Here is a 13,719-nt window from a genome sequence, read left to right as displayed (position 1 = left end):
AGCTGCTCACAACGCATACATGACGGCACCACAGACGGCACCGCGCCAGCAGCGGAGCACATTCATGCAATTTCAACTGGATACGGATTGGCTGTAGCTCTGGGGCTCCGCCTTGGCGAAGCGGGCCTGCGCCTCGTGTAAAGACGGCCAGCCACATCGTTATCACCATCAAGCAATGGCTTGCGCCTATGAGTTATTTTTTGTTTTGTTTTGGGTGGCGGTGTGGTCGCAACGCGCATGTTTTCGGTGAAACTTAGCGTCCTGAATGTATAAAAAGTTACAGATAGCTGGTGCTATGCTTATTTTATTGTAAAATAATTGTTCGAACCCAGCCCAAATCATCTATAATTTCGTTGAAGCGAAAGCAAGCCAGACAAATGGTTTGTTGTGGCGAGGACTTTGTTGCATTGACTTCTATGGCTAGCTGACGGGGAATTGGAAATATTATTTCGTTGAAGCGGAAATTTCATTGAAGCGGCGTTCGTTGTAGCGGGGTTCGACTGTACTCTACGTTGGGGAATCGACCCCCAACCTCGTGTAGCAGCGTGTCTTCCTAAAACAAGCAATCAACTGCCAGTTGGCGCCTGCCAAGAGTTTTTCACAGCATCTATGTATCATCTTCCTTGCACTGCAAATACGATGGGTCTGTGCCAATGTGCCCAGTTTTTTCAACAGCAGAGCTGCTCAGAAAACCCCGAAGCCGCAAGAAAAATATGTGGTTAGGGAGGTCCTGGGAATTCAACCCGGTACCTTTACGTTTGTAAAACCAGCAACCCTCGGGCCTCGGGTAACTCGTACCCCTCGGGCCACCCCAAAGGCCCGAGGGGTACGAGTTACCAAAAGTGGTGGGAAGCAATAGCATGTGCGGCCAACTGGAAAGAAAAACTGTGGTTGATTCCTCGGTCATAGGAATCGGTAGAACACGAACGTGAAATGTGCAGCGAAACGAGCACGATTTGCGGGTCGGCGGCTGTCTTGTGGGTGTGCTTGGCGATCGACGTGGCGGGTTGCTTCGGCAAAGGTAAACTGACGTCATTTCCGGGATGGATATGACGTCGAACGAAGCACTTCTGTGTTAAAAAAAAAAAAAGAAAAATGCTCCCTATGGTAAGAACTGAACCTGGGTCCCTCGCGTCATGAAACCGGCGCCTATCCGACTGAGCTATCGTCACATTCCGGGCACGCAGTGCTTCCTTTGGGTTCGCAGCGCGGGTGTTGGCTTCGGACTTGGCCACAGGTTCTAGCGCGTGCTAATGCGGCCCACTTTGGGAGAGACATGAAAGCCTGCGGACGAAACGATTCGGGCCTGCCAGTCACGAAAATTTTCAGCCACAAGTTTGGAAGTTAAACGTGAGGTGATGACATATGGAGTGGAAACTTGGCACCTTACTAGGTCGGCCCAGGGGGCCATGGAATGAATAATGATCACAATAACACTTAGAGACAGGAAACGAGCTTCTTGGATTAGAGAACAAACTCGAGTAGATGATATCATAGTTCAAATAAAAAAAAATGAAATGGACTTGGGCTGGCCACTAAATTGGGCGAAATGACAGTCGGTGGACTACTAGGGTGACAGAGTATACACCGAGAGATGGGTACAGGAAAAGAGGGAAGCCAATTACTCGGCTGAGGGACAAAATAAGGAAACTCGGAGGCAAAGGATGGAGTCGAGCTGCGCGGGACAGGAGCAGTTGGAGGTCGACGGGAGAGGCCGTCATCCTGAAGTGGGCCTAGTGAACTGCCAGCTCTGCTGTTTCTCCAGCCTTGCACCAATAGTGCAAGAGCTGCACCAATGTTTTGGTTCTCAGCTTAATACCTCGCCTGCTGAGGTGTTCAACAGGAAAAAACTGATGCAACTTGCACGCAAACTTACTGCGAACACATGCGCTAGGCCTAATGGGGCAACCAAAGTCACCTGATCAGTGTTTCTGTCACTGGCTGAAGACTGAACCTTAGTCTGGCTATTTCGGGTGCAAGGTGGAGTGAAAGGCAGCTGTTTCTGCTGTGTTCTCTTTAAAGCTGCTGTGATGTGTAAGTGTTACACAACTTAACGGGTGATATTGAGGCAGTCACGCTCTGTTTGCCCCCTCTCTGTGCAGCCCACGTTTAGTGACTGCCACTGCACGGGCACCAACGAAACCATCACCAACGGGTTCTGCACTCTGGAGTGCAACAACCTCACGTGGTACATTGTCATCTTCTCCGTCTTCGTACTCATCCACTCCACTTCAGAAGTGGGCTCCATGCTCCTGACGCTCAGGTGAGGACAGCGGAGGCCATGCCACAGAGGCATAGCCAATGGGTGGGGGAGGGGGGGGGGAAGGATTTTCTGTCAGAACACCCCCTGCAGTTTTCTGAGCACCGCGCGGCTCCCCCCTCCCCTTTCTTTCACCGTTTCTTAAGCCTATGCTATTTACACGCGGAATCAATATTGTATAATTCAAAAAAAAAAAAAAGGAAGGTGTTGGTTTATAGCTAGCGGTGTGCGAATACTGAAATTTTTGAATATCGAATCGAATATCAAATATTGTGTAGTTTTTTAAAGCTACACAATATTCAGTGTTCAATTTGATATTTCATTTGATTCGAAGACACAAGACAAGAGGTAACAATCGTTTTTATTGCCCCTTTAAAAAAGAAATCTTTGAAACTGCAGCTAACTACATTGCAACAGGTGGTAGTGCACTGTGTACAGATTATCATGCAGAAAAATGAACTGTTCCACATGCCCAGAAAGAAGGCACTCCAGCCTATGCTCTGTGACAACACTTCCGCTGGCTGGTAAGGCCCTTTCACTGGGAACTGAGATGGCAGGGACGGCCAAGTACTTTTGGACAAGTGTGCTTAAGTATCAGTACTTGAAGCAGCCTATGCAGTGCCACAATTCGCGAGGATTGTTTCCCCTATTCAGAAGAGGCTGTTCCGCATATTCTGTGATTTCTGTCTCAGGGCGGACGGCGTCTGTCTTTTCCTTGTTCATCACAAGGTGGTCAAAAGCATTCCTTACACTGGATGTCGCCAGTGGACATGAAGTTGGTGCTGGCACGGAAGTGTCTGTATCAAGTTTCACGTCAGCTGACTGGAGCTTCCTTGACACGAGGTCCTTCATCCAGATCATCTGATGCCTGATGAACAGGGGCCTTAAAGTGCGGATCAAGAAACATATGGCCAGGCTGGCTACTTTGGCCAAATCTATATCTTGCAAAGCGAGTCTCGATGCTTTTTGCAAGATTGCTAGCAACTTCTGCGTTGTATTTTCAGCCTTTCAGGAAATGCAGCGTTCCAAAAATAATTGGAATCTGCGATGACAGTGAGGGGTACTTTTCCTCGCTTGAGATATGACAGTGGTGTCGAATAAAGGCTTCAGTGCCTCCGCAAGCTCTGCCACGTCTCTCTGCTCCGAAGAGTCAAAGCCATCCATGTTTGCGTCTGAAGTGGCAAACTCAAGTCTGATGACCTCCTTCAGTTCAACGAGCCTGGAAATATGATGTATTGGCTGTTCCACCTTGTCTAGGCATCTTGCACAACATGGAGCACGTCCTTATTTAGCTGCCTCTGCACATCGTGAAGCTTTTTTTGCGCTATAAAGCTGTGCTTGTAGTGCCTGACGATCACCCTCGCCTTCTTGCAAAGTTGGTTCATCGCTGGGGTACATGAGTTTCGCATACTTTGCGAAACATGCTCGCTGGCGCCAAGGCAGTGCCCTGGAAGCTGCTTGGATATTACGGCCATTGTCTGTTACGATGTACTTAATGCAGTCTGTCAGTATCTTCCACTGGGTGCATAGCTGCGGCAACGATGCAGCAATATTCAAAGCTGTGGGGCTTTACAGCAAATGTCGCGTATTCAAAAGTAAATTCTTCGTTTCGAACTTCAGAGTCAGAAAATGGCATGTGAGGCTTATAAAGCTCCCATTGGCATGCGAAGTCAGATATGGCGCGTAAAGGCGAGGGTACTTGTACTGTCTTCAAATGCTTTTCGCAGCTCGCGCTTCACTTTCACCTTCGTGTCAATGTATAGGCATGGGACGAGTGCACGTGACAATTTCATTCGAGATGGAGGATGGTAGCCTGGTACAGCTGCATTCATAAGAGCTTTGAATCCCCGGTCTTCAACAAAGTTGTACAGTTGAAGGTCCAAAGTGACCATCTCTGCCACTTTCTGGTTAAGTGTGTTCTCCCTCTTCTAAGATTGGCTGGTTTCCCTCAAGTACGTCAAGTAGGGCTTTGATCGCATGTTTGTGGTGTCTCTCTTGTATTCTGCTGTCAATGAAAGGTGCTGCTTCAACTGATTTTGAAATGTGGTTGTCGTGCTTGTCAGCGTTTGAAGAACGCGTTCACATGAGTTTCACAGCGTTGTCCAGGACAAGTCTTGTGTAATACTGACAAGTAGAACTATGTCTGGCTTTCTTTTCCTGCTTGCAGGGCAGCTCATCATCCGAGGTCGACGCCACTCTTTGCTTTCATTTGCTTCGCTAGCACGTAGCTATCGTAGTGTTGGAACTATACGAATAGAGAACGTAGCGCAAAGAAGCATCAAAAAACGTTGGCGACCGATGGCGATGGCTTTGGGGCGATGGGATGGCCCTTTTTATGGCTTTACCCTTTATGGCTTGACCCCTGATTTTAAAAGGACACTGAAGTGATTTGTAAACACTGCGGGATCACTAGCGCAAGTTGTAGTCCAGCTTCCATAGGCCATGTTTCGACCACTCTGAGCGCGTTTGCGCGAATTTATTTAGTAGAAAAATCAATTCGAAAATGCTGTCCTACTCTCTCCACCCACGCCAGTTTTCTGTGGCGTTTGTGTGTGACGTCAGGAGGAAATGACTACATTTGACTTCGATACTGCACGTCTCGCCGACCTTCCGACAGAGTCAGTCGACCCAGCATTTAGTCCGCTGGCCGCCGACAAGTCATCGCAATTTGGTCGCTCAGTTGAAACTAAGCCACGACACATTTGTGGATGGAAGAATGTGCCTTCCTTTACTTTGTTGGTTTGTACACTGTATCAAGCTCCAAGTCCAGGTCGCTCCACACAAGTGCTGCACAAGCACACATGCGACACTTTGCTGACGGGTACGTTAGTGAAGGTTTTGACGCACTTTTCATGTGAGATAGCTTTCGGGCTTCTCTCAGCTTTCTACGGTAAAGATTTTAATTTTTATTTTCATTTCTTTGTAGGTGTGTGGAATCACATGACAAGGCCCTTGCTCTGGGTCTCATCCAGTTTGCCATTGGATTATTCGGTAAGTTGTCAATTTTAGCTTAGTGTGTTATTTTGTCAGTTAAGCTTCTGAGGCACTCTTTGATCAATTGCTTCTGTGGAGTATTAGTGTGTGTTAAATTGCCCGATATAAAGCTTGGGAGTTGCAGTCCACTTTTGGTGCTCTCGTCACAACGGTTCGTCTTAGTGTCGCAACAAAAAGCAATTTCTCCACTGTTTGTTTGTTTGATTTAGTTAGTATTATGAATTTCGATTCAAACACATCTCATGAGAGTCACCCACATGTTTTTTTTTATAAGGATCTGTGTCTCATATAAAGTGTAAAGTGCTCCACAATTGTTTCTGTCGAAAACTGAAGAAATAATCATCAATGAGAAAATTATCTGCTTTTAATTTTATGCTAACGGACAGGAAGTGACATTAGCTTTCGTCATGTTCATCATGATCCCAGCAAGTTCAAATCAAGTCATAATTCTGCTTGAACAGTTTTGGGTATCCTTAGTTTATTATATAAACATATGTGCACCATTCAAAATTGTCTTTGTCTTACTCAACAGAACGTTTAAATTTGTGACAACATTCGGAAGGATCCAGAATTTATAATATAAAGTCGCACCTAGTCTACAAAAATGTCTTGCACTGCTTGCTCTGTAAAGATTTGTTTGGGCCCTGTTTATCATAATGTCTTTAATCATCATGCAGCTGACACTACAGTAGAATCTCGATGATACGATTCTGGGTGATACGAATTTCGGGATGATACGAATTTCTGAAAAGTCCCGGCAAAATTGCATTGTTTGCAATGGGAAAAATTTCGGCTGTTACGAACGGTTCTGCGCGGCCCGGCGGATGATACGAACGAGCCGGCGAGGCTCCCGACTGCCGAACAAGCAAGTGACGGCTCTCTCTCCCCATTTGTGACTCTTCTTTCTCCAGAAACGGCCGGGCTGTTGTTTTCTGCTCGCGAAAACGCGCCCCGCACGCCCCATGCGCGCCGCGAAACCTCTCGCACGCTGCGCGCGCCACGGCCGGCGGTGGCAACATGGCGGCGGCTTCGGCCGCGAAGTGGCACGGCCGCTTGAGCGACTGCTTCTAGCCGCTCTTTAGAATGCCGCTCAAGGCAGACACGAAGTTTCTTGTGCAGTAAAGGAGCTGATAACGTTGGCGAAAACGGTACTATAAAACACCATCCGCGCCGCTAGTGAAAGCGCCCATTAAATATCTGCCGGAGTGCTAAGCCTAAACATTTCCGGCGGAGCGAGCGGGCTGTCTCGAGCGTTTCGCAAGTCGTCAGCGTCTTTTTCTGACCGAGGTAGGAGATACCGCGGGCGCGAAATCGTCAATGCGGCGCGCGCAAAGCCGAGGCGTGCGAATCGCGTGCAAAAACGCCCCATGCGGTTCACGCTTGACTGTTCCGGCGTGTAGCGAGCTTGGAGGCTTGGACACCGGGAGTGAGGAGACAAGCGCGAAGCTAGGCGAAGCGTTACGCGCTCCAGAAAGGACTGCTTTGTGGCGTGGGGTTTAAAAAAAAGCAGAAAAAATCACGGATTTGTTCAAGCTAAAGTAAGAAAAGAAATAAACGAAAACTTTTTTCAGCGCTCAATTTTTTGGTCTGTGTTGGTTCATACGAATTTCGGATGATACGAATATTTTTCGCGGTCCCGCGAGATTCGTATCATCGAGATTCTACTGTATATCTTAGTCGCAACTCTCAGAGTGACTCAACAAGGGATTTTTATTTTCTTCGTTAGAGTATAGCACTTTGTTCATTAGTGCAACACATGTTTATCTGTCTTTGTGAAGGAGTTTTTCTCATTCATTTAGTGTGTACACTTCCCAGCCTTCCGTACATTTCTTAATGTGGAAGCGAGGAGATGAGGAAGCGAGGAGGATTTAATTATTGATTGATTGTGGGGTTTAACGCGCCGACGCAACGCAGGCGATGAGGCGCGCCGTAGTGGAGGGCTCCGGATTAATTTTGACCACCTGGGGATCTTTATCGTGCGCCGAAATCTCGTACACACGGGCGTTTTTGCTTTTCGCCTCCATCAGAAAAGCGGCCGCCGCGGCCGGGAATCGAACCCGCGACCTCGTGCTCAGCAGCGCAACGCCTTAGCCACTGAGCCACCGCGGCGGGTGGAGGATTTAATTAACTCTCATCAATTCTGAGCTGTAACATGCGATTCTTGCAGAGCAAGATCCTCGCAGTGTTAAGCAGTAAAAAACTTATTTCTTGCTCCAAACTGTACATGGCACTGTTGTGACGCATGTTCAAGCATTCACCTCCAGCGTGCTGGTGCTACTTTCTTATCAATCTCATTCACTCACTGTTGCCTGAGAATATGGTAGACTTAAAGGGATGTGTTATTTGGCACGGGCAAATGCTGCCGGCCTGGCTAAAACATGTACATTGAAAGGCAACTGTATTCAGAGCTAGCTGACTTCATGCTACCAAGTAAGCAGCTGTTTTAGGCGCAAAGCACCTTCGGAGCTGGGGCTGTTGGCATCTCCTGTCGTCGGTGTTGTCGTCATCGCAATTGTCGTCGTAATAGTCGTCGTAATCGTCTTCTCAAATAGTCACAGTACTAAAACACTGGAAAACTTGTTTACGCCTTGCGCTAGAATGTAACGCATACTAAAAAAACACCGGGACACTCGTTTACGCCTTGCGCTAGAGAGCTTCATGCTTCAAAGACACGAGACTTTTACAGCAAAGTTGTGTACCTCTACCACCCAATGGTATCATCTCCGTAAGCAAAAACGTCAAGGCACCAAGAATACACTTATACACTGCATGCTTCACCCCTCCCCAGGTTTCACGTTAGTGGGCATGGCCGGGGATTTTTCCTTCGCACAGCATGCATATTGTCGAAGTAAACTTGCCAGGGCACCCCTCTCCCCCTATTGGAAACTAGGGTTGTTATGCTTGCTAAAATTGCTACATAAACAGTGACAATGCGTTTTCACCCTTGGGGCCTTCTTTTCTCCTCTAGGCAACGTGCCCTGTCCCATCATCTACGGGGCGGTGGTCGACTCGGCGTGCCTCTTCTGGGAGGACAACTGCGGCGAGCCGGGGGCGTGCCGCGTCTACGATCCGGCCAAGTTCCGCATGGTGTTCCACGGTGTCACGGCCGTCATCATGTTCGTCGCCTTCCTGGTGGACGCTGTCGTCTGGTACAAGGCCAGCTCCATACACATCCACGAAGAAGAGGAGGCCCGCGAGACGGCGGCCGGCTCGCCGACCGGAGTGCCAGACGCCGCTGCCCTGCTGGCAATACCTCCGCCCCATGCCGAAACAGAGTCCTGTGTGTGAACTGCACCTCCACTGCCACTTTCTCGCGACCCTTAGGGCTTTACCAAGGAAGAAGACAATTGTGGTTATGTTGGGTCTCTTGGATTCGCCCCCCGCCCGCTGGTGGAGTCGGTTCTCAGCCCACAGCTCACGGCAGCACTGTGCCAGTTCGCAGTTGAACTGATGTCTGGGCGTGATTTTTGTTGCAGTGTGAGGTCGAACGGGTGTGAAGCAGCTATTGGTTTAGGGCTGAGGCTGTGGCATTCAGCTTAGGTGTACGGATGCCAAACAGCCGGAACTAGGCACGTTAACTCGACGGTGTCCAACTATCACCGCGTGCAAACACAGGAAAGCTGGTTCTTGCCTTGAGAAGGTACAAGATGCACGAAAAGGAAGCAAGGTATATAACGTTTTACCATTGTCAGTGGCTAGAGATTAGTGATGCTGCGCTCAAGGACGCGGGTTCAATCCCAGCCGTAGCAGCCGCTTTTCTGATGGAGGCGAAAGACTAAAACACCCAAGCGTCAAGATTTTAGTGCACGTTAAAGATCCCCAGGTGGTAAAAATTAATCAGTAGCCCTTCACTATGGCACGCCTCATGGCCCACGTGTAGCTTCGGTGCAGAAAACACCCAAATTTGAGTTTCAATTCAAATACTCTCTTGCATGAAATTCTGAGTTCAGAGTGAAGGGATGTTGTATTGGGCTTCAACAGTCCAGCTCTTCAGAAGAGGGGCATATATGGTTGAACCATTCAAAGGGATTGGCTTGAACCTTAGGTACGAGTTCACTGAACGCTTGAGTTTAAAGATCGCACAGTATTCTTCTGAGCCCTCCCCCTTCGCTCGATTTGCCGACACACGGAGTGTAGAGTTCCTTGTATGTGACCTCTCTTTCCCTTGAAGCCGTGTGGCTTTTGTAGTGAATGCCGGAACCAGATGGGGTTTTCCGGAAGCTCTGGTTTTAGTTGCAGTGGTGCTGTGGTTTAAGGTTGCTGTTGTAGTTTTGCCAAACTACGAAGAAACTGACTCGGTCGGCGGCGTGTGGGCGGAATCGAAGAGACCTACAAGTTGTTTTCACATCGCTGGACGACGCTGTGTGCATCTGTTTTTGTACAGGAATGACTCCTTCAGTGTGTGCGGTGTTGTTTGAGTGGTGGCGAGTGCTCTCGCATCCTGTGCGGTGCGGTTGTTTCCGGTGCGACGTGAGAAAAACGGGCAGCTTCTTCTTCCCACAAGGCGTGCACTGCACTGACTCTGTTTCGTCTCGGAGAGTGCTTCTTCTTCTTCTTCTTCTGTCTTTGTCACTCCCCCTCTCTCTTTTTTTGAGAGCCGTTGTGAGCTTTTTTTTTGCTTTGGTGATGAAAAAAAAAAGAACTCTGTGCGGTGATTTTGGCAGAGATGGTGTAACTGTGCTGGTGAGATTTTAGAGGTGGATTGTTGTGAGCAGTGTGAGCGGCGCTTGTCGCTTTTGACGCATGCACGAGAACGAACTCTGACGGGAAGGAAGGGAAAGAAAGGAAAAAACGCACAATCACAGGAGAGCTTGTTAACTGTTTTTTCTCTTTGTGCAGATTATGTCGCCTTTCCTTGTTTTTTCTCGAGTTTAGTAATATATGAGACCCATTTTGGCAAGTAGTGTTCCTTTTTTTTTGTCTTTTTGGTGAACGTCGCGTGACTCTGTCGTGTGATGCTGCGGTGAGATGCCCAGATGTACGAGCGCAAATTGCGTGACTCGTTGGTTATTATTGATGCTGCGGTGATTGCGATGTGTGCCAGGATGATGTGGTCAGAAAGGAATGCCTTGCACCATGTTTACTTACCAGGTGTTCGTTTATGCCTGAAATTTATGAGAAAGATTTATCAATGCGTACAAGATTTTGAGGTGAAATGAATTTTTCAGGCTGAAATCAAGCTATTCAAGCACAGTATTCACGTGTGTTTCACTTCCACAGATTGAAAGCGAATGCATATAGCTTGCATCAGAAATTATTGTTAACTGGCCTAGAGCTCTATTGTCTTCTATAAACGAAGTATAGCTAAACTCTTTTTGGCCCCTATGTGAGACACCTTAAGAATTTCCCGGACAAATGCGAAGTGCTTGCATATTTCAAATATTCTTCTGCTTGAGAGGGATTTGTTTGGTTGAGAATGGGTGAGAAGTTTTCTTGTTTTTCATACCAAACATGAATTCTCGCTGCCAGTTTTAGTTTGTGTGTGTTGCTCTGCTATACTGGCTCTGCAGAACAAATTTGTTTGAAGCCATTTTTTAAACGTGTGACGCAAGCATGAATACCTAGCTTCATGCATTGCTGAAGACAGGTGAAACAGGCTTGCAGTGGGCCTGACAATTCTATGATGCGTACTGTGGCAAAGTCGCAGCAGAGGCGTACATTCAGTAATATATTCGCAAAACAAGAAACGCGGTCCAATTAAGGGCAAAACAGTATGTTATCTTTAATGTTCATCTGTTCATTTGTGTGGTGAAGCTTTACCGTAGCTTCAGTGAACTTAGTAAACAAAAATGGTTTTAGCGAAAGAATGATGAGATTTTAGGTTACCTACTATAACAAGTGTATATTAAGTTTCATTGCTTATAAGTAATGCCATGAGTATTTGTACAATTTAACCCTTTGTAAAAAAGTTTTTTTTTTTCGGTCTCAATTGTGAATTCAAGTGACACATTCGCCATCAAGTTTCACTTTAAGTGGGAGCAGGTTTGAAAACAAAATGGTGCGCACTTCAACACAAAATTTACTCGAAAGCTATTTCAGGATAATATCCCTGCTGTGGTTATTTTTCTGATGGTGGCCAGAATCAACTACACCTGTGCAAATGACACTCTAATGCACGTTAGAGACCCCCGGGGGTTTAGATGAATTTATAGCCTCTGCTAGGTTGTGCTTTATAGTGTAGGTGTAGCTGCAGCAAGCAAGACCCAAATCTTGAAAGAGGCACCTCAAACCTTATCAATCACTCAAGCTCACAGAGGCCAAAATTTAGTACTGCAGAATGAAAATTGTGGAGTATTACTGGATTGAAAGACCAAGGCATGCTAGCTTTCAATGATTGTGTGGTGCCAAAATGACTGCACTGTACACTGTGCCAGATTTAACGCAGTTTAAGCACTTGCATTTTGCTTTGACGACATTGCAGCATTTAAAATGCCAGACTTTCGTTTCCGTGATGTTCGCACACTTTACTTTAAATTGAGAGCTGCTTGGATTAGATTTTTGAAAGCACACATGGATTACACGGAAACCTGCTTACGAGTGTTGTAAAATGTGATGGGTGTTTACGAATATGCGTGCACTTGTGTGAGTAATGTACGAGGGCACTCATACTATGTGTGTGAAACGCAGACTTTTGAATACGGTACATGTTGGGTTGTCATGCAGAGTGCGTACTCTTGCTCCAGCATTCCCCTCAGAGAAATTCACAAAGAAAAAAAGGTGCTGTTGATGAATTCATGTTACGAAATCAAAAAAAAAAATGTTTTGTAAATATGTATGTCTGTCTGTAAATGTGTATGTGTGCATGAATGTTAGTTGTTGCTGGAAATGTGCTGCAGAGTTTTTTCATGGCGTGAGGCTTGAGAAGCATCTGAAGAAAGAAAGAAAAACAATTAAGCATTTCGCGGCAAGCTTGTTAAGACATCTTCACCAAAGAAACACAAATGGTTATAACACACAAACGACACCTCGCTTCGGACGGAAATGAAATGAAATTGCTCGTTTTCTTTTCTTTTCGTTCTTGGCGTTGCTGATACGGTGCTTCTGGGATGCGCATTTTTGTTGTATTTAACCGACACGCTTTACGATGTAGCGCGGCTCTGGCCTCCCCTTAGGTGTGTTTGAGATCGACGTAGTTTATTTTTTCCTGCATTTACCTGCGCGAAATGAGCTTTCTTCACTGTTGCTTAGAAGTGTAAAGTTGTTATGTAGCCTTTACAAAGTATCTGGTGAAATTATAAAATACCTCTTGGCATCTTTTTTATTTTTTTTTTCTTGACAGCCGAAATTGGCCACTGCGGAATGAAGTTTTGTACAAATACTTTTTTAAAAATACTTGGGAAGCAGTTGTGATCACTCGTGTTTCGGATCGTCCGATCTCAGTGCCACTCTTGTGCATATCTCTAGTGCATCTTAGCTGATAACGTGTTCCCTCCATCATTCTTGTCTTTTCTTATCGTTAGACGCCACGTTGCTTGCACGCAAAGTCTCTTAGACCTACGCATCGATTGTGATTTCGAGTTGTATATCGACTTACAGAGATAACCTATTTTTGTAAAAAACAAGACAACAAAAGAAACGAATAGGGGAAGAAAAGCTACGATATGGAATATTTGCCTGTTGAAAACCTCACGTTAAAAGAAGCACAGTTTTATAAATTAATAGAAAGAAAACTAATACTAGAAAGATTGTCAGTATGAGTGTCAACGATGCTTGATGTGAAGGCAGTCTGACGAATTGTGTGCTGTCGATGTTTTCGTCGTGCTTTGTTTCATAATTTTTGGAACAGTTCTGCAATGCAGAACGGTGCAGTCACACTGTTTTTTCAATGGACGACTTTGACGGTGCTCCTTCTCATTTTATGTATCTACCTGAAACGCACGCTTCGGGCGTGCGCAAAACCGACGGGCACTTTGAGGTGCTCAGTAGTTTACTAATGAAGTTTTTCGAGAAAAATTGTTGTCGAGCGTGTTGTTTATTGTTGTTTCTTCCCCCCCCCCTTTTTTTTTCTCTTGTAGCGTCAGTCTACATACCAAATACTACCCTAAATCCCTGGTGAAAACACTTGTGACAACGCAGACTGTTTGTTGTCGGAATTGTGAGCACAAAATAAAACACAGTATATGCTGGCCTATTTTCTGCCAATGCGAGGTTTTTGTTCGAGTCCATTTGTTGCCTCAGCGCAACTGGTTTGGTTAGAGCCGGGAAGGCTGGACGGAATGCAGGGAAAGTTAAGGCTGTATTATTTGGCTTGTATTATATTACTATATTACATTATATATGCATACAATTTTAATGCTATAATATATTATTTGCCATTGTTTATAATGAATACTAGGCTCCCTCTAAGGTTTACAACCAATGGATACTACAAGTGATAACCTACGTGGCAGAAACTCGGCGCCTTACTAAGCGCCTTGAAAGAAAACGCGGGTCAATTGTAGTGTGCAACGAAAAGAAGGATGATA

At 46.1% G+C, this 13,719-nt stretch overlaps 1 protein-coding gene across 5 annotated transcripts in view; it reads left to right on the top strand.

Annotated features, from left to right (window-relative positions):
- The window catches only part of LOC144151826 (solute carrier organic anion transporter family member 74D-like), a 166,923-nt gene extending 153,527 nt beyond the window's left edge, over window positions 1–13,396 (top strand). For all 5 annotated transcript variants that reach the window (XM_077682969.1, XM_077682971.1, XM_077682966.1 and 2 more), the window contains 3 exons: window positions 2,103–2,263; window positions 5,187–5,251; window positions 8,223–13,396. In XM_077682969.1, the coding sequence (XP_077539095.1) occupies window positions 2,103–2,263; window positions 5,187–5,251; window positions 8,223–8,542 (546 nt within the window). In that variant the 3' untranslated portion in view covers window positions 8,543–13,396. The remainder of the gene's footprint in view (window positions 1–2,102; window positions 2,264–5,186; window positions 5,252–8,222) is intronic.
- Window positions 13,397–13,719: the final 323 nt, after the last annotated feature.

This window comes from Haemaphysalis longicornis, unplaced genomic scaffold (genome assembly GCF_048455015.1).
Source record: "Haemaphysalis longicornis isolate Haplotype H1 unplaced genomic scaffold, Haemaphysalis longicornis Haplotype H1 scaffold_9, whole genome shotgun sequence".
In the NCBI taxonomy this organism is placed as follows: domain Eukaryota; kingdom Metazoa; phylum Arthropoda; class Arachnida; order Ixodida; family Ixodidae; genus Haemaphysalis; species Haemaphysalis longicornis.
This window is presented reverse-complemented; position numbering and strand designations above follow the sequence as displayed.